General features: G+C 36.7%; 1 protein-coding gene across 2 annotated transcripts in view; it reads left to right on the top strand.

Annotated features, from left to right (window-relative positions):
* The first annotated feature begins 4,965 nt into the window (after positions 1-4,965).
* Positions 4,966-23,465, top strand: part of TRPC1 (transient receptor potential cation channel subfamily C member 1) — a 65,404-nt gene continuing 46,904 nt past the window's right edge. Inside the window, exons 1-2 of one of the 2 annotated variants that reach the window (XM_031957814.1) lie at positions 4,966-6,512; positions 19,777-19,931. In XM_031957814.1, coding sequence (XP_031813674.1) covers positions 6,029-6,512; positions 19,777-19,931 — 639 coding nt within the window. In that variant the 5' untranslated portion in view covers positions 4,966-6,028. The remainder of the gene's footprint in view (positions 6,513-19,776; positions 19,932-23,465) is intronic. The other variant, XM_031957815.1, reaches the window with a different exon arrangement.

Here is a 23,465-nt window from a genome sequence, read left to right as displayed (position 1 = left end):
TAAATCTCTTTAGACAGTTCCCTTTTTTTCTTACCAGAATCATTTATTATCTTCTGAGTATTTTCATAAAATGTCTCATACCTATGACATCTTAAAATCAATATCCTCCAGATAAAGTTCAACAGGCATTTTTATTCATGGATAATTTTGATTAGGACATTTATGTGATTTCCTTTGTATGTAATTTGTAAACTTGATTCTTTGATCTATACAATGTGTATTTGCTTATATTTTCCTGATTACTAACCTAGAAGAGCAATTAGAATTACTTAACATTATCTTTTGTATTGAATATTCATAGTAAAAGACTTTTTTGATGATCTGACTAGAAACTTTCTAAAAAGTACTAGATCATAAAAGTATGTATCACTTAGTTGAGGTACATGGTGATTTGTGTTCTTTTCAAATGTATATTGTTTTAGCAGATTTAACAACCCTACTACACATTTAACTCTGCTTCAGTATATACTAAATTTTTGTTTTTAATTTTAAATATCTGATTAAGTTGATTCAAGGTTGACTCTTACGAGCCCATGTTCATGAATTTACTTTTCAAATAGACTAGTCTGTGTAACTGCTCTTCAGCCACATAATACAGACCCATTCCACTAACCTTCTTGCAAATTTACATTGCTAATCCTTTGAAGACAATTCAAAATAGGATGTGGGTAGTAGATAAGGCAGCTAAGAGGCTCAGTGAATAAAGTACTGGGCCTAGAATCAGGAAGACTTGAGTTCCAATGCGGACCCAGATACATACTAGATGTGTGACACCCTGGGCAAATAGTTTAACCTCTGCTTGCGTTAAACCACTGAGGAAGAAAATGGCAAACCACTTCCAGCATCTTTACCAAGAAAATCCGATAAACAGTATGGCCTGCAGGATCAAGAAAATAAATAGAATTCCATCAACATTAGTGGAGACTGTAATGCCGGAGAAACTGAGGCAGGAGAGAGATTAGAGAGTTTTCAATAGTTTATTAATTGGAGAGTATAATTGACTGGACAGGACTCTCGTCTCAAATTATCCAGTCAGATAGAGATAAAGATATACTGGGACCAAGGAATCCATGTTGGTCCCAGGGCTGTCATCTCAAAGAATGAAGCAGCCAAGAATGGGTGTATCTCAGGACCTTAAATATTCTTTAGACAAAGAAGGTAAAAAAGGCGGGAAGGCTTCTGTCAGGTTGCGGGGAGACCATAACTCCTAAAAGCCCAGAGACAGGATGTCTGAATACCCAGAGATAAAGATGTCAGTGAGGTATCTTGGAATATTTTAGAGGGATATTGTAAATTCTTGAGGACAGGGGAGGATCAGGAGTTCTGCTCTCTTGTTTATCTTGCTAGCAATATATAACCTTAGAGTAAATGGTCCCCAGTCTTAATGGACTAGAGTGGGTTTTTACGACTAAGGGGACTTAACAGAACAGCTAAGGAAACTGAGACAAAGGAAACTAGTTCAGGGGAAACCAAGTCAGAACAGTTAAAGAGAACTGTGGCATAACAGAGACAAACCTGATATTCCATATAATCATTTATATACAAAGAACAATGCAATGTATTAAAGGATTGAATTTAACAGCTGCTTTTGTTATACAAACTCTTTTATTGTCCAGTCTTTCTTATTTTTCATGTCCAGGCAAGAAAATACCTTGTTTATAATTTAGGATGCTCTACCATTGTGTTCCACTCCCCAATCCTCATGTTATAATTGTCTCCTTCCACAATATAACTTGTATTCAATTCCTCCCTTCTAACTGTACAGCCACTTCCTTAGTTTAGAGTAGTTATCACCTCTCCCTTAGAATACTATATCAGGGTGGCATAGTGGAGATAGAGCACCGTCCCTGAAGTCAGGGGCTCAGAGTTCAAATCTAGTGTCAGACAATGGCTGCATAACCCTGGATAACCTCTACCCTTTACCTAACACCTTTTACTAACTAGACTTTAATTTTATTTCCTATGCCCAGAATAAACCTGTTTTATCAATTTAGGTTTTCAGGTCTGTAAATTCCTTTACAGAGAACTGCTTGCACCTCCACTAGACCTCCTTTAACTCCCTATCCTTGCACTGAATCCAAAGGGGTTGCAGGGGAGCTCTGACTCCCTGTACTCCAAACCTGCCATTAAACCTCATTTTTATTTGGGTACCACAAATCTAAACCTCATCACTATGACTCCTGTTCTGGGTTTTCAAACATTTCATCCTCATGATTTTTACTACTTAACATGTGAATTTTTACAATTGTAGTCCAGGCAAAAAAACCCTGGTTTCCTAGACTCCTCTTCTACTCTCTTTCACCAATACCCCCTCCCCAACCCCCCTCACACCCAATACTTCCTATTCTAGCCTTTGATCATGTAGCAAGGCTATCCCCTCTATCTGAAACAGTCCTAATAAGACTAAGTCCTAAATTTACTTTATCTAGTCTTCCTTGATCAATTTAGATTACTTCCATTGCTTTGTATCTAAAAAAGGCGTGACAGCAAATGTGTGGACTTAGTGGCTGAGGTTGTGAATTTAAATTCAAGCTCTGTCATTATCTGTGTGACCTCAGATAAGTCACTTAAGATGCATGGTCCTCAGATTTCTTATCTGTAAAATGAAATGGATGGGATAGATAAGTCCTAGTTCCAAGTCTGTGACTCTGGCATCTCTTGACTTCCCTGTGGAGTATTAGACTGTGTTACCTTATGTAACTATTCTATGAACTTTGAAATTTAGCCTCACTAGATCAAAGATATGTGTTAGTGTGTATCACTGGGCTTCCTCTCTTCTACCCCAAACATAATAGAAATTGGTTACTTGTTTCCTTAGTAGATCCCTGAACTTGGACATGAAGCTCTGAGTTCAAATCCTACCTGACACTTATTGGTTGTCATTTCTCTGTAAGTCTTCTTTTCCTCATATGTAAAATAGGATTTATTGGCTCCTACCTCAAAGGGTTGTGGTGAGAAGGAAATGCAAAACACTTTACAAACTTTCAAGCACTATGCAAATGCTATTTTTTCTATTTCTACTTCAGTACAACTTCCTCCATATTCATCAGAATCAGAATAACAGCATCCCAAGTCCTTTCCTCCAATTTACAAAGAATAAAATAAGCATTAAGACTACTCAAGAACTTAGCAACTGCTCTGCTTTTGGCAGAAAGTGTGCTCCCACAGATGTCTAAAAGCTCTCTTCCCCAAGCTTCAGACTCATGTCACCAACACTCTTATTTACTAGATATTTTCTAATAGATGTCCCATCGAGATCTCAAATTTAACACGCACAAAACAGCTCATTATTTTCCAACAAACTGTCCCTTCTTCCTGTCCTTTTCTGTTGAACAACCCCATGATTTTTTTAGTCATCTAGGTTCGAAGCCTTGCAGTTATTCTCCATTCTTCTTCCCTTTTCCTAACCCTTCATGTAACTAATCAGCTGCCAGATTTCCAACATATCTCCCATCTGTTCCTTTTTCTCCCCTTACCCTGCCATCAGTTAGGTTCATGTCCTCACTGTCTCTTGACTGGACTATTGCAACTTTGTTGATTTTTTTCATTAGTTTTGCAAATAGCTATTCCTAAAGTACAATTTGACCGTATCCCTTTCCTAGTATGCAAAAAACATCCAGTGGCATCTTCTTGCCTCTAAGATAAAACATTAACCATTTCATATCAATATGATATGAATATCAATATTTGTCTTAAAATGTACTGTCATTATGGCTGTTTCAATTTACCTTTCCAGACTTAGGAAACACAAACCTTTCCTTATACAATATTTCCTTTCTTTTTTTGTCTTTGCAAGGCTCCCTTTCCCATTTACCTCCTCAAAACCCACTTCTAGATTATATTTTTCCCCTCACCAATGCTTCATGGAATCCATTCAAAGCAAGCCCTTCCTCTTTTCCCTAGAATTAGGCAGTGAACTACAGGGGGCCAGATGTGGCCATTCTTTGATTCTGTTGAACTCTTCTTTATTATAAGAATTCTGTTAGTAGTTGTTGGGAAGTGATAGCAGGGAAAAAACTGGCCAAGATTAAATTACCAGATCGGACCCTGTATCTCCCTCATTAGAGTCTGAACTTCAGAACTCTGCTTTACTTTTCTAATTACACTCCCCCACCTCCGGAGTCCTTTGCACATAAGATGCATTTAAAAGATGCTTTTGAATTTATTTTAGTCTCAAGTTCATTACAATCACCATAATCTTGTGGAAAGTCATCATGAAAATATCTGTGGAGAGCACCTTGGATTTGAAATCAGGAAGCCCCGAGTTTCTGTCTGGCCTCCGACAGTGGCTGTGTGATGTTTGGGCAGTCACTTAAACATGTTTGGCCTCAGTTTCCTGATTAGCAAAATGCGAAAGATGGACTCCAAAGCTTCCAGGGCCCTTTCCATCGCTTATACTTTGAACCTGATATCCAAAGGTCCCTTTTGGGTCGAAATGCCCCCCCTTTTTTTTTTCCTGTATGGACCTAAATTTCATAGATCCAGGCAGATCAGAAGCGTAAATCTAAGACTAGACTCTAGAGCACTAGGGTTTAGGAAGGGTAAGGGTCTGTCCTCGAGTCAGCCAGCCAGGTGATAGCAGGGGCTGGACTTGAACCCAGGTTTTCCTACTCCAACCTCCCCCCAGCTACACAGTGAAGCTGTTTTCTCATTCTAAACGTCTATAGAGAAGACGCGAGGTGCCCTCCTCGGCCACCATAGCTGCAAGTCGGGTCCGGCCTCGACGCTCCCGGGAGACCGAGGATGACGTGAGGAGCGGGTTGAAGAGCAGCATCGGAGGCCCGACCGCACCGGCTCTTGCTCCTGGCTCCGCTGGCCTCGCCACTGCCCCAGGCACTCTTCCCCCTCCCCCTTGCGGATCCTCCTCCCCCCAAATCCTTTCTCTCCCGGCCCCCTTTTCCGAGTCCCTCCCCTCCCCCCTGCGCCTCTCCCAGCTTCCCTCCTCCAGCCGCCCTGCCCCCCTCCCCTGTACCTCGATGACAGCTGTTTCTCCTAGCCCCCCTTGAGGTCCTCGTGGGTCTCCTTGCCCCTCCCTGCCCCCCGCTCCTACTCCGAGCTTTTGATTCTCCCTCCTCCCCTCCCCTCTCCCTTGCTTCGCATTTATCCCGGGTTCCCCTTTTCCCCTTGCGCTCCTTTCCCACCCTTCCCCCAGCTCCTCGGGCTCATCTCTCTGCCCTCCCTTTCCCCCCCTCCATGCTCCCCTCGATATTTTCCCTATCCTTAATTGAGCTCCTTACCCCGTTGCCGTGCCCCTCCCTTTCCCCGATCCCCTGCGCCCCTCTCCCGGCCTCCTCCCTCTTCCCCCGCTCCTCGAGCTAGCTCTTTCCCCCACTTCCCCGCCCCTCGCTCTCCCTACACCTCCTTCCCCGCACCCGAACCGTTTCTCCGCTGCACCAGCCCCTCTTTTCCCGGCTGCGCCCCTCTCGCACTGCTCTCCCTGGAGCTCCTGCTGCGCCCCCTCATCTGAGCGCACTTTCGGCTGCTTCCCCTCTGCCCGCTTTCCCCAGTGGGCGCACTTCCTTTCCCACATCCCGGGCTCCGCGGGGCACTCCCTTTCCCTTCCCCGCATCCCGGGCTCCGCGTCTGGGCTGCCCTTCCTTCCCCTCATCCTGGTCTCCGCGCGCTGCTCTTTTTCCTTTCCGGGCTCCGCGCCCATACTCCCGCTCCCGCATCCCGGGGTCTGTGCTCCCGCTCCCCGGGGTCTGTGCTCCCTCTCGCGCATCCCGGGGTCTGTGCTCCCTCTCGCGCATCCCGGGGTCTGTGCTCCCTCTCGCGCATCCCGGGGTCTGTGCTCCCTCTCGCGCATCCCGGGGTCTGTGCTCCCTCTCCCGCATCCCGGGCTCCGCTCCCGCGCTCCCTTTCCCAGACGCCGGGCGCCGCGCCGGCCTCCCTGCCCTCTTTCCCACAGTCTCGCAGGCGCTCCCTCGCCCACTCCGCGTCGCGGGCCACCCTCCCCCGAGCCTCTCCCCCCCCCAGCCCCCGCCGAGTCCCTTGAGTCCCGCTCCCTCGGGCCGTCCCAGGGGTGGGGATGGGGCTGGAGATGGGCATGGGCAGGGAGGGGCGTCCGGCCCCGGGCCGCGCATGCGCTTTCCCATCCCCAGCTGGCGGGTGTGGGGGACGATCGCCTGTCAGTGGAGCTCTGGCAGCTCGTGCACTGACGCCGGTGGCTCCGGAGCAGCCGCGCCACGAGGGGACCGTGGAAGCTTCTCAGCTTCTCTCCAGCCACGGGGCGGAGTGGGGGTCGGGGCTGGGGCCGGAGGAAGTCCCCCCTCCGTCCCCGTCCCCTTCCCCGTCCCCGTCCCCGTCCCCGTCCCGGTCTCCGTCCCCTTCCCTACCCCCTGGATCCCCCCTTTCATGGGCCGCCATCATGGCGGCTCTGTACCAGAGCTCGGACCTCTCGGGCTCCTCCGAGTCCTCCTCCCCGACCAGGCTCCTGGCTCTGAAGGACGTGCGGGAGGTGAAGGAGGACACCACACTAGATGAGAAGCTCTTCCTGCTGGCCTGCGACAAGGGTGAGAGCCGGGCCCCGCCCCCGCCCCCACTCGGACCCGGGCCGGGCAGCCCCAGACCCCGCCCCCGCCCCCACTCGGACCCGGGCCGGGCAGCCCCAGACCCCGTCCCCTACCCCCAGGGCATCGGGACCGAGCTCTTTGCTCCCCCCGGAGTAGCCTCCGAACTGCCTCAGTGCCCCGAAGGGGAAGCCCCTCCTCCAGCTTGAGACCCCAGTGAAAGAAACCGCCTGTCCCGTCACCCATTTAGCCAGGTCCGGCCCATGGAGGTGGGGGGCTTGCATTCGGGAGGGAGCGTTACGGATTTGCCCGATGCCCCGGAATTAAGTGGCAGAACTAGAATTCATAACCAGCTCCTCTGTAAAGCTTCATTGCTTCCCACTGAAGTACCCTGCTCCCTGTTAAATCAAAATTTCCCCTTTCCCCCTTCCCAAGCAGCTTCTGCAGCCGGACCCTTATTAGCCTCGGGGGTAATGAAGAGAAGAGGTAATGGGGCAGTGTCTGCTTTTCTCTACGGGACAGCCAACTAACTGTCGTTGATGAATGGAGCCCTTCTTGCAAACTAATTTCTTAATCTAGTTCTTGAGAAAGCTCTCCTAGGAGAGCTTCAAAAGCAAAGGTTCCGGAAGACAGAGTGTCTAAAACAAGTATAGAACAAAAATCTTAAGTATGAACTTAGTTCAGTGGGAAAGTGGGTTGGGATCCCTGCTGTTATACACCAGCTGTATGATCTTGGACAAGTGACTCCACCTCCCTATCGCTTAGATTTTCAATTAAAAAAAGAGGGTTGGACTAAATAATCTCTTATTTGAAAAAGGATTATTCTATAAGTTTAGTGAATCTATTTTTATTAGGTTTTGGAGGAAAGTGTATTTTATAATTGTTTTCATCTTTGTAAATTTTTTTTTTCTGGAAAGTTAATTGTGATAGCCTTACTTTGCAATGATGGAGGTCATCAAAAAAGTGGGAATCTGTTTAATATTTGAAAAGTAGGGTGGGTTTGTTTGTTTATATATCAGAGAAAATAAATAGAAACTTAAATTCTTTTAGACTTGTTATATACTTTCAGAAATCTGGCAAAGAAACATCTTAGACTTTAAACACTGTTACAAAGTAGTTACCCTAATAAGTATTATTTCATTATGCAAGAATTCTTTGTTTTGCAAAAGGGTTGAATGATGGATTTCTTTAATAGTCAATCCCACTTAGTTTAAAATATGATTTGATTTACATGACTCACTGAAATATATAGGTAAATATTAATAACTATATTGAAACAATTATATCTCCATTAGCAGTAGGTTTTCTGTGTTCTGAATATTTCAGAGAATATACTTCCCTTACTCTCGTTGCTTCCTTAGAATTATCCTAAGTTTTAAGTTCCGAATCAGTCTTTAGATAAGTATTACAATGAAAACTTTAGTTATAGAGGTTGCAATATATTTGAAAATCGGATCTTATAATAGTGGCATTCTTTTTTCTTCCTATGGAAATAAAGTTGCTTGAAACAGTTCTGAGAGATTGCAGCTGTAAATGTAGCAACTGCTGCTACATTGGCACTTTTCCTTAGCTTCCTTTATATCTGTTCTTAGGTGTAGATGTTGTTACTTAAATGACATCTACACCTTAACTTTCCCTTTACTGCCAAACTATAGAGCAATGAATTTCTTGTTAAAGCACTCCCTATTTTGAGAGAATAAGGATGGTCCTGAGAGACACACTGGAGAGGAAGGGGGGAAAAGCTGAAACTAAGAAACTGTAACAACTGCTAAAACTTTAAAGCCTTTGCTTTTTTAAGACCATTTATTAGATTTTTCATTACTTGGAAGGGGAATGCAAAGCTGCCCTTGTAGCCACACTTACTCACATCACTTAATGTATTTTCATACACATACAATAGATTGGATACAATAGATTTATCCCCATATCTTCTTTTCCCTGATTAATTTTCCGTTCTGAAATGGAGAAAAATTACTTGGGCTTTTGAGTTTCTAGCATATTCTAGCACTCGGGCATTCCTGTCTTTTTAAACTTTTCTAATACCAAAATCAATTCGGTAATCTAAGCAGCAAAAGTTATCGTAATTTTAATTTAACAATTGATCTTTCAACCATTTCATCGTTATTTAGTATAAAAACTTCAATTTAAGGACTTTACGATTAAGGGTCTAGAAAGGTTATATTTTTATTGGGATTTTCTTTTTAGGTTTTTTATTTTGTGGCCTAAAGAATTTCCCACTTCAGGCAAAGAATAAGGGATCTTCTGCACTTAGTTCTTTTATTCTCAAGTTAAGGAAAATAAGGAAAGTGAGAAGCAAACTGGGCAAAAGTGGAGAAGGAATTCTTATTCTTTCTGCATCTCAAGTGGTAGCAAACAGTCTGCTTTTATTTTACTGATTTGTTTACCCAAAAGACCAAGAAAGGTCTTTCATATAGGAGTATCCTCTAGCAGCAGGAAATTATTTTTTTTGTTGTTGTTGTGAGGCAGTTGAGGTTAAGTGACTTGCCCAGGGTCACACAGCTAGTAAGTGTTAGGTGTCTAAGATAGGACTTGAACTCAGGTCCTCCTGACTCCAAGGCTTGTACTCTATCCACTACACCATCTAACTGCCCCTGGAAATTCATTCAAAATTTTTTTTCCTTAATATGGATAGTTGATTGGCATGAAATACCATAAATTTTAACACATGCATTTTGAATTGAGTTTAGATATATAATTTGCCTCAGGATCTGGTATATTACTGAAGAAAATCATCATTTTTAGAAAGTATAGTTTTTATAGTTTACATGCTTATGTGATAGTGGTGATTAAGTATTTTCCCTAAATTTTTCATTTTGATAAAACTCCCTGTAAAAATTGTTTGCCTTTTAGAGGAAAATATACAAATACATATGACTTAAATATTGACTTAAAAATTAAAATTTGAAAAGATGATTTTCTATATTTAAGACTTTTTAACAAAACACTGAAGTTGTCTTTGGAATTAGTTTGGAATATCTTGTACAATTATTAATAATTAAATTTTCATTAAAATGTAACTGAAATATAACCATACACGTTTTCCTTTTAAACTTTGTGAGTCCTAGATCATCACTAAATAAAAATTGTGAAAATCTACTCAAAATATCTATAATTTGAATGGCTACTTCACATAAAATAGTACTGTTTCCAGTGCAAAGGTGAACATTTCTAGATTAAATTCTCTCATTAATACGGACCACAAACTTCTTTGCCAGAAAAGAACATATTCAAAACCATTTGTTTAGGGGAAGACAACACAATCACAGTCACAGTGAGTTTAACTTGTTTTCTTTATTATTCTGAAAAATGAGCTTTGGTTTATTTCAATTAAATTTAAACAGTAAAGATAGAGAAGCAAGTAAGATGTTCATAGAATCAAAGCAAATATGCGTCCAGGAAATTGTTTTTTTCTTCTTCAAAGAATCATTTCATTGTGTAATAAACCTTTCTTGTATAAATTTTCCCTGTTGATGAGAACTCTTGGAACACAATTTCTTGGTTGCAGTATGTGGTGAATTCCTCTTTACCCTTGGTTATCCTTACCATACGGTTTATGGTTACATAGATGCCAGTGGAGGAAGTAATAGACCTTTGAATATACTTGATTAAGTTAATGAAGAACAAGAATGGAACCATAAGTAAAAAATAAAAGCAAAAACAGAGGTAGAAAAATGAGAATAACTTTATTACTGAAAGGTACCCCCTCATTTTACAGTTGGGAAAATAGAGACCTATAGAAATTAATGTTGTACAATTAAATGACAATGTCAGGATTCAAAACTAGTGAAATACAAACCTATGAAATACACTCTTCTTTGCACTATACTATGATGCTTCCTCACAGAAGAAGTAGGCCAGGGATCTACACTTTGATCAGTAGAATAATATAAGAATATGGATATATCTTATATAGGGACACCTGAATAGAATCTGCCCAGGAGTACAGCTTTAGATGGTCATTTAGTTCCAAACTGAGAAAGTTAGTCTATAGAAGAGATTTTGGGGCTTCTTGAATTTTATGAATCAAAATTACTTGATTTCATTGGAAAGGTAAATTGTGGTGGAAAAATCATTGACTTCAGAATTTTAGAAGGACAGTATAGTAATATAATATTGAAAATGTAACAAGTATCTGCAACAGTTCAACAAACCTTGAACAGGAGAATGAATGGATAAATGAGTGGACTGAGCTAGATATCAACATTCTTTAGCTTACAAACCCTCTGCTTCTATAAAAGAATGCTCTTTTCTAAATACTTGGTAACAAGTGTATGTTTCTACATAAATTCTATAGGAAAACTTTTCTTGATTTCTCTGGCTCCTAGTGTTCTACCTTTCAAAACCACCCTGTATTTATTTTGCATATATTTATTAATGTATTTGTCTTCCTAAATAGAATGTAAGCTCTTTGCAAGCATAACCGTATTCATTTTTGTCTTTGTATTTTTAGTGCCTAACACAGTGCCTGGGGCACAGCAAACTCTTGTTGATTGTTGATGTAATGATTCTGGATTAGTGTGCAATAGATATGTTCCTCTAGAGAATGCCCCCCCCCAATTATTGCATAATTATGTCTCTGAATTGGTGCAGTCAGTTATTATATAGCATCTTATTGTGGCATAAAGGGTGACCCCTCTTTCTTGAAGGGTGTGCTTCAAGAAAAATTTTCCTTCAAGAAAATTTTTGCTAGTTTCAACTAAGCTGAAAAAATTTTGCTCTAGTGACAAAACTGTCTGCTTTTCAAAAATCAGTCCAATTAGGATTCATTACTACGAAAATTGGACATCAGGTAATACATTTTCTGACAATGACATCATGAAACAAATTGAAATATAAAACAGTCCTCAATGTTTTACTGCCCCCTAAAGCATTCATAGAGCAGAATAAGGTACTTGTTAGATGGTAAAAATTACCAGAATTGTGCAGAATGTCTGCAAATGTAAATTTAATCATTGGTAATTCTGGTATGTCATCTTTGTTTATTAAGCAGTGAGCCACTGAACAACGTGAACCATGCTACTTGGGAAACTGGGCCACTTTTATATCAACATTCTTGATTACAATGAAACCAAAGAGCATAAAGAAATTAAAAATAAATGGAAGGATAGCTCGCAGATACTTTTCAGAGGCCCATAAAGAAGGTGGTTTTATAGCATCTTAAATGCAAAAATTCCAAATTTTATGAAACATTTGTTCATTTTTCCTTGCATCAAAATAATCTTAAGCAGATCATAAAGACATATTGATGCATATTTTATTTAATGATTTAATTTATTTGTGATGTACTATAGTTGAAAGACTTTCAGATGGAACAGGGATTGGATTTATTCTGTTTGGCCTCAGATGATTGAACTTGGAACAATGGTTGAATTTTTCAGTTTAGTTGACATCAAGAGAAACTTCCTTAACAATTAGAACTGCCTCAGAGTGGAATGACTTACTTTCAATGATGTGTATGTGGGGAAGGGGAGGAGTGAATTTCCCCCTTTTTGCAGGTATTCAAGCAGAAGCTCAATGAATACTTGTCAGGTATGTTACAGTAAAGATTTTTTCTATATACAGATTAGACTAGATGGTTCCTAAGATGACATCCAACTTTCAAATTCAGTGATATTTTGTTGCAGATGAAGAAGTAAAAAACATATTGTTAATACCATATACACATTCATTTCTCTCTCTCCTAACTTCCATTCTTCCTTTTCTCTCTCCCTCCTTCCCTTCCCCTTCTCCCTTCTTCTTCTCTCTTCTATGTCTGTCTGTCTCTCTCCCTTTCTCTCTCTCTGTACATACATACATATATATCTCCCATATATGTGTATATGTATATATTTATTTTTAAGGTTTGCTAAACACTTTAAATATTTTATTTGATGTTCACAGCCCTGTCATGTAAGTGCTATTGTTATCTCTACTTTATAGATTAAGAAACTAATGCTGAGAGAGGTTAAATGACTTGCCCTGAGTGTCTGAGGCAAGATTTGGATTCTTATTTACCTAAGTAGTATTTCACCTAGATTCCATGAAGAATATGATAAGATTCAAATTAAGTATATACTTTGTGAATGTATATACTATGTGAAGGCAAACAAAAGGGAATATATCAGAAATAAAGTTCAAAAATATGATTCATATTCAAGAAATTAAAGAGGTCAAAGACTTGATTACCTAGAAGCCTAAAGTATAAATATTTTCATAAAATCTACTAATTTTTTAAAAATTCATTTTTCTTTTCTTTTCAACTCTTGAATTCTCTTTCTTTGTCTTCCCCACTCCCATCCATTGAGAAGACAAGAAAAGCAAAACTCATTAAAACATATATAATTATACAAAACAAATGTTTGTGTTTCAATATAAATCTTTTGCAATTGTGGTTGATCATCATGTTGATCAAAGTTCCCAAGTCCTAGAATTGGTTATCTTTGTAATATTGTTGTTATTATATAAATTGTTCTAGTTCTGCTTACTTCACTTTGCACCTTTTTATATGTCTTCCTAGATTTTTTTCTTTGAAACCATCTCCATCATTTTTTATGACATCTTAATATTCCATCACATTCATGTGACATAATTTGTTCAGCCATTTCCCAATCGATGAATATCCCTTCAGCTTACAATTCTTTGCTACTATAAATATTTTTGTATGTTAGAATCCTTTTTCTCTTTTTAAAAACTTTTGGAGATATAGAACGAGTATCTATACCAGGAGTCCTCAAACTGTGGCTGTGAGCCAGATTCAGCAGTTGAGGACATTTATCCCCTTCACCCAGGGCTATGAAGTTTCTTTACTTAAAAGGCTCACAAAACAAAGTTTTGTTTTTACTATAGTCCAGTCCTCCAACAGTCTGAGGGACAGTGAACTGGCCCCCTATTTAAAAAGTTTGAGGACCCCTGGGACTCTATATCACTGATTCAGAGGATATGCACAGTTTAATAGTTTTTGGAGGGCACAATTCCAAATTGTATTCCAAAATAATCAGACCAGTGCACAGTTCTACCCATAGAGCATTAAAGTATTTGTTGTCCAAATGCTCATCCAGCATTTGCCATTTTCCTTTTTTTCTTTTTCTTGGTCAGCTTAGCCAATCTGATGGGTGTGAAGTGATATCTTGCAGAGTTGTTTTAATTTGTAGTTATTTAATTATTAGTGATTTAGAGCATATTTTCATATATCTAGTGATAGCTTGAATTTCTTCCTCTGAAAATTGCTTATTCATGTCCTTTGTACATTTATCAATTTGGGAATGACATAAATTTTACTCAGTTTCCTCTAAATTTTAGAAATGAGATCTTTATCAGAGAAACTTATTGTAATGGTTTTTTTAAACCTAGTTTCCTGCTTCTGATCTAATTTTAGTAGAGTTGGTTTTGTTTGTGTAAAAACTTTTTACTTGACTATCTTTTAATAGTATTAGAGAGAGAGCCAACCTTAGTGCCAGAAAGACCAAAGTTCAAGTCCCTGGGGTTTCCCCCAACTTCTCAGTCCTCTAGGCAATTCTCTAAAACTTTTAAGTTTCAGAAAAGGTCCTGACTTCCTGGAAGAGGGATATTATTACCCAAAAGTTCCTTTCATATCAATGGAATTACAGTATTCTCATTCTGCAGAATAGTTACCAACACCAGTTATTTTGGAATCAGCTGTCAGTATACATTCTGATCATAAACTAGAGAAAAAATTAAAATCAATGCTGCACTGGAAGAAAAACATAAACATGCGATGAACATATTATCTGCTCTTATTATAATAGATCTAATTCGACTTTTTAGAAATGGCAGCTGAAAAATAGGAAATAGACAAAGCGAAAGATATTGATTCAAACTCCTCCTTAGAGAAATTTAACAGATGGAAAATAATCACCATAATGATGAAGCTGAGAGCTGGAAATTGTTTTAACCATGAAATAATTTGTCTCCCTAAATGGAGAGACATAGCAGAAAAAGCAGCATTGGTTTAGTATATTAAATCTATTATGGAAGATTGTAAACAGTATTAGCAAAATGATTTTAAAAAAAAGTCGATGGGGGAAACCAACTTGCAGAGAGCTTGGTATAAAGCTCAGGCAATTTTGTAAATAAAACTAGAAAGGGGTGCAACAAATAAATAGGACATGGAATTAATCTTCCAACATTTCAATTGTAAACTTTTCACTGGCTAAAAACAATAAAAGAATCACTTTTGAACTCTGCTAACTCAGAATCCACTGTAAGAAAGTGTCTGTGGCATCTAAGAGGAAGAACTTAGGAAGATCAAAGCCAAATCTATTTAGAAATTTGTGCTAAATAGTGACATTATTGGGGAAAGAATTTTGAAGATAGTAGTTTTTGATCCAGGTAATATAATGAGAGATTGGAAGAGAGCCAGGTTACCATCTCTCAGAAAACAAGCAAAATTGTTGTTCAATTCAATATTGTAACAGCTAATAAACAGTGGAAAAAGAAAATGCTGGTTAGCTTCAGTTGCCCTAAAAAATGATGCCTAGGAAAAGGTATTAAGCAAAAAATAACATTGTTAAGAAAGTTGTGAGAGCAAATTAAAGGAAAAAAAAACTTCAGAAAAGGAAGTTATTGGATAAACAAAAGCAAAAATTAAAAGATGTTAAAAATAAATTGGAAGCAAGTATGGAAAACCACCAAAATGGAGCACATAATAGATTTTTCTAAATAGATAATAAAAGGTTACATAAAATAATGGAAAAAATTCAAATGGAATTTTATCAATGCAGATAGTACAGGTAGGATTGAGAGGTCAGGCAACATTGTAGTGATTAAGAATACTGAAATTAAGAGTCAGGAAGAACCTGGTTTGAATAATCCCAGAGACACTATCATTTCTGGCAAACCACTTAATTTCACTTGGCCTTAGTTTCTTAATCTGTAAAATAGGGGGGGGGGGGTTGGACTCTGACCTCTAACGTCCTTTCCAATTCTAAATCTGTGATCCTATGAATCAAATGACAACAACTAACAACACATGTCACTGCTTTCTATTTCTATAAATTTATAAATGCCTTATCCACCTATCAAGGGTATACTTGAAAACATGAGAAAGGAACAGAATGGCTTTTGCATATACTTTCCTAAAATGTGTCATCTCTACAGTCATATAACTTATGCAGTGTGGTGAATAAAAGATCATGCCGAGTTTGTTGTTTGAGTTTTTTTAAAAAAGCATTTCACTTGGTAGAACAAAATGCAACTATAAAGGCTTGCTTCAAACTCATTGTCTTTTACCCAAAATAAAAAATCCGGTATGCAGGTACATATTTCCATCTTTGTTCAAGGAAATTACTTTGATGGATTATCTGCCAAGTATCAACATGAAGTAAGACATAAAAACTCAGGTTTGTCTTGTCATTATCAAATAAAAAAAAATACCTAATTGATGGCAAGCTGACTCCATAATTGAATAGAAGGTGGGGAGACCAGACTGGATCACATTTGGGAATTGTGCTTTTAATGATCTCAGTTTGTTTTGTTGCTACAAAAATCCGTGGGAAGGTTATATAACTTGGGTCCTTGTATACGTTGTTTACCTATGTTTTGGACTAACTGACCTCTAAGGTCATTCATGGCTTTGAAATTTTTTGTGTGACAGGAAAGGAAAAGGTTGTCGCTTAGTAAAAGTGAATAATAATAAAAGGGACAGCTTAGTTGTATTGCTATCCAATATTTAAAAAATCAAACCAAACCCAGAAGCCTTCCATACATCAGATAGATCCTTTTGAGGTGTAAGTAACAGGATCATGCCAGATGAGAAGGTATGCAGGAATGGAATAAACAAAGTATGAGATTTTTCACCGAAGTACTTCACTTGGTGCCTTGTACCATGATATGCATAAAATATTTAGGATAGTAGGCATTAGAGTAGGAAGGACTTTAGAGATGATCTAGTCTTTAAATCCCCTGATTTTGAAGAAGAGATTGACTTGTGCAGGTAGCAGTAAATAACAGGTTTGGAATTTGGGCCCAAGTTTTCTGTTCCCTGATCTGATGATCATCTTTCTGAAGTTGAGTTTTTTTAGAATTTGGAAGTCTTTTTCTGGGGCAGCTGGGTGATGCAGTGGATAGAGCACCAGCCCTGAAGTCAGGAGCACCCGAGTTCAAATTTGGCCTTAGACACTTAACACTTCCTGGCTGTGTGACCCTGGGCAAGTCATTTGACCCCAATTGCCTCAGCAAAAAAAAAAAAAAAAAGTATTTCTTAAATACTAGACAAAAATTAATTTCTACTTCCTTATTTCTGAAGTCTTTTTAGCACAATAGGGCTTGCTAGAGCTTTTATAAATATATTTTAAAATGTAAATCTTAAAAAATGTAAAAATATATTTTATAAATATTTGCAAGCCTCATAACCTTTTTGAAGGTTATAATATACTTCCTAACTCAGAGAACCAAAAGTGACCTCCAGGCCAAGATAAAACTTTGGATTAGGAGTTCAGTGGAGGTTACAAGTCATAGGAGCATACTAAATGTTTGCTGAATTGTTAATTTAAGTGAACTCTGGCTGTAAATGACTTGCAAATATTTATAACTTTACATAAAGTTTCCTAAGAGAATGCCTCCCAAATAAATACATTAACTTTACATAAAGACCCGGTTTCCTAAGAGAATGCCTCCCAAATAAATACATTAACGGTCTTCTCTAAGACTTTCTCAGCTTTCTAATTAGCTTAAGTTGAGTTAAGCCAGCTAATGAAGTAAATATGAGGATAGACAAGATATTTTTTTCCTTAAAGAGAGAAGTATTTGGAGAGTAATCTATGAATATTAGGGAGGTCAGAAATTTGTTTTATTTTGTAATTTTCTTAATTGCTTGATGGGGAATTCACATGTTAAATCACTGGATTTAGTAACAGTATTAGGTATAGACAGAAAAAGCAAGCCACTTTTGTACTATGATTTACATGAATTGTGGACTCTAATATTTTCATTTCAGCCTGTTATTGATGGCTCAAGAATTTCCATAGTAGTTTAATTTATTTGAGACGAAATAAAACTTGGTTCCTTTTAAAATTCAGATAACTTCTTGGAATGCTCATATACTAAGCTGATATTTATTAGCATCCAAGTATAAATTAATTTTTCAAAGCTTTTCTAGGTATGTGAGAACATTTTCAGTGGCAATGGAGAGTGGGACATGGAGAAAGAGACTCAGAGCATAGAACACTGTTGCATATGGCAGGTCTTGGATGAGGGCTTAAGGTACCTAGCACATGAAAGTATTAAAAGTACATGCAGTAGAGAGTTATTTATTAAGAATAAAGAGAACTGAGGAACATTTTTCTGTTGGGGATTAGAATCATTGTTCAAATAAAAATGGAAAAATTAGACAGCTATTGAGAATGGGAGTGTTCAGAAACACAAAAAATTTATAACCAAATCAGCAATTTAAATTAAATTTAAAAATTCATGAAATACTGAAAAAAAGGGCTATATACGTATCTTAATTATAGAATTTAGGGACATTTTTAGCCTTCAAAGAGAAGAAATAAGCATAAACAAAATAAATGGGTTTGAGTCTATTAAGACTAACGGATTTTGCTAAAGAAAAAACAATTTCTTAATGAAATGGGAAAGACTGAAAAAGCTATGGTAAATGAATTATAGAAGCCAAATTGTCTTATGTACTTCCATTTTAAAAAAATTGCCCTCCATTATGCTTGAAACAAGGAAATATGTGTTTAGTGTTTCTCCCTACTAGTTTTGCAGAAGCTATCTCTTAACAGGCTTGTTATCTAATTTAAAACTTTGAATAATCTGAATTGCTAATAGAAGGTTGGTATTTATTCCATAACCACATGTTATGGACTAACTATTGTTGTATGCCATGAAATAATGAAAATGAGGAACTCAGAGAAACATGTAAAGATTTATATGACCTGATGAAAAGTGAGATAAACTCTAAAGAATAACATACACAATACCTACAACAGTGTAAATGAAAATGTCATTAAAAGGTAATTAATTCTGTGTAATTGAAATCAAATGAAGAAAGAAGAGATAATGCAGATAATGAATCATGCTTACATTCTCAAGGCACTTCTAGTTTGGTCATTACTTTGATAAAATTTTAGTTGGAGGTCTTATTGGATGTTTTATATGATTTTATTTGATATTGGTGAGAACTCAACCTGGAAGAAAAGGAGAATTTTTCCTCCCAGAAGTAAGTGATGCAAAGACATTAATGCTTTAAAAAAAAAAAAAGAAAAGTAAGTAAGAAAGAAATTTCCTTAAAAGAAAAGAAAAATTGGAGAAAAATATTCACCTTAAACATAATAGACAAAAGTCCATTACCCAGAATCTAAAAGGAGCTGACCTTTATAAAAATACATTTCCCAATGGAAGAATTTTCAAAAGATTAGGCAGTTTTGATGCTTATTATTTAATTCATTTGATTTGCCTCATTGATTAAACTCTTCTCCCTTGGTTTACATGTTCATTTGATTATTTTTGTTAATGTTAAGTATATAAAAAGAATAGTTTAAATATTCTTTTGGAATCCTGAGTTTGTATCTTTTTTGGGCAGATTATATAAGTTTTGTCTCTTTACTAGCTTAAGATGACTTTCTGAGATACTATCACTCATCATTCTATATTCTAACCCCTATATATTTCCTTTAGTTGCTAGTAACTTTTGGTTAGTTCAGAAACTGTTTTAGCGCAGCCGCTAAATAGATATATGCCAGTAAGTACTTTCGGAGCTTTTTCTACCTGTGATAACAGTTTTGAAAGATAACTTCTTTACCATGTAAACCCTTTCCCCTTGTTTTTCAAAACTATATTTTTCTTTTAATATTTTATATCAATTTTTCTTATTCTCTTCCTTTATTTCTGTTCTTGTAGACCCCATACTACTTTTCTTATCTGTATATATGTGTTTGGTTATACTGCATTAAATTTTTCATATAATAACAATAAAATAGTCTAGCTTTCCAAAGTCATTTTAAATTCTTATCTGTATATGAATGTATTGTACTTACTGAAATTGATCTTTTAAATTTCTTGGTTTTCATGTTTCATATGATATGGATCAATAAGATTTTTTAAAATGAGGTGGCAATTTATTATGAACAAGAAAATACTCAGATTTTTCTTTGCATATTTCTAATAGGGTTTTTCTAATAAAAATAAAGAGAATTTGCTTTTTTTAGTATCTTAAATCAGTAAAATAATTAACTACATTTATTTTTACAGCCATTCACTCAATGTACCATTATTATTAAGTCATGCTTGTGTATTGGTTATTTAGGTGACTATTATATGGTTAAAAAGCTCTTGGAAGAAAACAGTGCAGGTGACATGAACATAAATTGCGTAGATGTGCTTGGAAGGAATGCTGTTACCATAACTATTGAAAATGAAAACTTGGATATTCTACAACTTCTTTTGGACTACGGTTGTCAGGTACAAGGCTAAATAATTTGATTTAATAACTGCGATAACTCAAATATTCTTTGTTTTCTAATTTCTTTTAGTTTCTGATTCATTTTTTTAAAAGATTTTTCCTACAGGAACTGCATATATTATGATTGATTTCTCTAGTCCTAATTTCCTCTTAATTTCTCTGAGTAGTATTATATATATTCTATGGTCATAATACTATGCTTGAGATGCTGAATTTTTATGTTTTTATCAGGGTAATTAATAGTATAGTATATTTGTTCTCAAGAATAAATATTCTCTAGAATTAAGAGAAAAAGTTTTCTGTATCCCAAGACAATTTTAGTGTTGTAATAGCAAATTTTATCACTGTCTTTTAAAACTGTTTCCATTCTGACCATTTTTCTCATGTTAATTTTTATAAAATTTTCTTTTCTTTTCTTTTTTGCCTGAAATCTTATCTGTTTGATCACAGATCAAGGTGAATGATCTTTTCCTAGAAAATTTGATCTTTTCCGTTTGTCTTCAAATCAGCTCAGGTAGGAGGACAGGCATGAGAATGTATATTTACAAAGTCCTGGAAGAATTCAGTTAGAGGTCCAGAATAACTTATTAAAGTCTATTGCTTTTCTCTGTTTAAGATCTCTGTTAAGTTTTAATGAGACTTAGTGCTTCAGATGAATTATTTGTCTGCAAAAGTGTATGTGATGATATTAGGTGGTAGGATGATAAAGTAATTGTTTTACATACACAATTTATAAAAATAATTTTAGTATTTCATTATAATTACATTTCTTAGCTTTATGTACAATGGTACAAACTATTTAATCAAATAGAAAAAAAGAAAAGTGTTGAAGACTGTGAATTATACATATATACATCTATGTGTATCTGTCTATATAATTCATTGGTGAGCTACTTAACACCCATACAAACATGTTCATACAGGTACATGCACACACATGTGAATATATGATATATGTAATGGGTTTCTAACAGTGCACACATGTAGATACATGTGTGTGCATATACATACAGTGTGAGAGACAGCTTGATATAATGCATTAAAAATTAACTTCTGACAAAAGAAGATTTGCATTCAGCTCTTGCCTTTGACATGTTATGGTAGCTTTGTGATTATGGGCAAGTTATATGTCACCTCAGAGTCAGACTGAACAATTTAAAATGACAGGGAATTTTAGAATAGATCTAGAAAAGGTTTCCATGAAAAATGATTAATATAAGAGAAAAACTTAAAGGATAAGATTCAGTTCTATGAAAAATTTCCTATGTGAGATCTTTCATTTCCTTGATGATAATGGAAAAATAATTTTTAATTGCATTTATCTGTATATACTAAAACACATGTAGTATTGATATATGTGTATGTATGTGTTTATATTATTATATAGTTTATACCACCTCATTGACATAATCATATAATCAGTTGACAAATATGCAAGGCATTATTGTAAGTGGATGTTAAAAAGAAATAGAAGACATAGTTCCTACCTTAAAGGGACGTGATTTAGGACATAAGACGTATAGATATGAACACATTTGATGAATATTAAATGAACAGGAATTTAAATGATGAAGAAAGTATTATGGGATAGTTAAGAAGGGCTTCATGGAAGCCTTCATAGAAATAAAATTCCATTTTGAAGATAAATTGAGATGAGTGAGGTGAACAAATGTGTGGAGAGAAGAATGACAAATTTTGCTTGTAAGGCAGTGTATAGACTCACTTATTTAGAACTAGAAAATTGTGGGAAATATTTTAAAGATGATTGAGGCCAAATTCTAGAAAATTTTAAATGGCAATTCAAAGAGTTTGAAATTTTATTCTTTAGTCATGGGGAGCTATTGATGCTTTATGAGCAGGAGAATATGATAAATAATAGGAAGGTTAATCTGATGGATTTGTGTAGAAAAGATTAGTAATCAAAATATGAATATAAGAGTCTGAATGTAATGTTGGTATTATGAATTTAAATGAAGGAATAAAGATGATAGGTTTTCTGAGGCAAGAATCACTAGGACTTGGTGAATATATGGGGCAGGTGAGGAAGGGAAAAAATTTGAGGAACAGAGAGAAGACATGGAGCTTTTGAACTTGGGTGACTTTGATTATGCTGGAACTATTAATAAAAAGTCAAGAGGAGGAAGGCAGTTTTAAAGAGTATGTTACTTTGGTTTTAAGTATTTTGAATTTCAGACAGTGAAGGAAATCTAAGAGATATCCAAGGCATTCAGAGATTTCAGAATTAGATCTGGGGAGAAGGTCAGAGATGAGATAAGAAAATGGGGGAGTCATATAGTTAGAAATGATGTTTGGAACTGTAATAAGTGAATGAGATCTTCATTGGAGAGATTATAGAGAGTTAAAAGCTAAGGACCTCAGTTAGGGAAGAGCATCCATGTCTGGGAGACCAAACAAGGAAGACTAAATAGCAAAAAGTACAGAAAAAAGTTATTAAGAGATTGGGAGAAACTCAAGCATCTGTGCCAAGCAGAGAATTTCATGAAATAAAAAGTGGCTCACACTGTCAAGTGTTGTAGAGAGGACAAGGAAAAGGAGAACTAAGAAAGGGCCACTGGATTTAGATCATTAAGTTATAAGTAAGATCATTAGTTATCTTCAAGAGTATAGTTGAGGCATAAACAGGGTAACCAATATTATACTAAGGAGTATATAAAGTACTTTGTAATCCTTAAAATACTATAGAAATGTCCATTTTTATTAAGGAATGTATAGATAAGGTAGAAAAAGAGATATCATCTTTGAGGAAGTTAACAATATAAAAGAGAGATCACTAAAATGGTAGATAGAGAGAGTGGGATTAAGAAAAGCCTTTTCAACATAGAGGAAATCTGAGCAAATTGGTAGGCAAAAGAAAGGAACCAATCAAGAAGAAACAAATTTGAGAAAAAAGACAAATTCTAAAAAAAGAGCAACTGTTAGAGAGAAGTAATAAATAAATGGGATCAGTATCAGAGGTGAAGAGTGAGGTGAACTTTGAAATAAGAATGTTTCTGTGAGAAAGAATGCAAGAATGGGAAGAGATTAGTCTGAATCAGAGAGTATGGCCTTGGTTATTTCAATAGAATATACACATAGAAGCAGATGAGAAGACTGCCATGTGGGGAAATGTGGGAGACAAATGGAAAATGCATGTCTGTGTATTTAAATCCTTTTTTGGGATAAAACTATATGAAAGAAGATATCTCTTATTACAAAGTGGTTAATATAGTAATGTTTCACTTATCTAACATTTAATATTAGTGTATTTTCTATAGAAATAAATCTTTCTTCCTTAGCTATCTGAACTTTTTACATTTAGCCATCTTAAGGAAATTCTCCTAAAATGTATTATATACTTGTTGGATTAGGTTTGTGTTTGCTTGAAATAAATTTAAGCTTGATGAATTAGGTTTATAATTATGAACTATGAAATATAATCATTTATTTTGCTGCATTTAGTGCGAAATTTCTATTATGTGGCCTCTTCTCTTGTATTTTAGCAAAATGAGTTTACACAATGGGATTATGGAGAT

Source organism: Sarcophilus harrisii, chromosome 3 (genome assembly GCF_902635505.1).
Source record: "Sarcophilus harrisii chromosome 3, mSarHar1.11, whole genome shotgun sequence".
Lineage (NCBI taxonomy): Eukaryota > Metazoa > Chordata > Mammalia > Dasyuromorphia > Dasyuridae > Sarcophilus > Sarcophilus harrisii.
The sequence above is the reverse complement of the archived record's forward strand: the minus strand, read 5'-3'. Positions and strand labels throughout refer to the sequence as shown.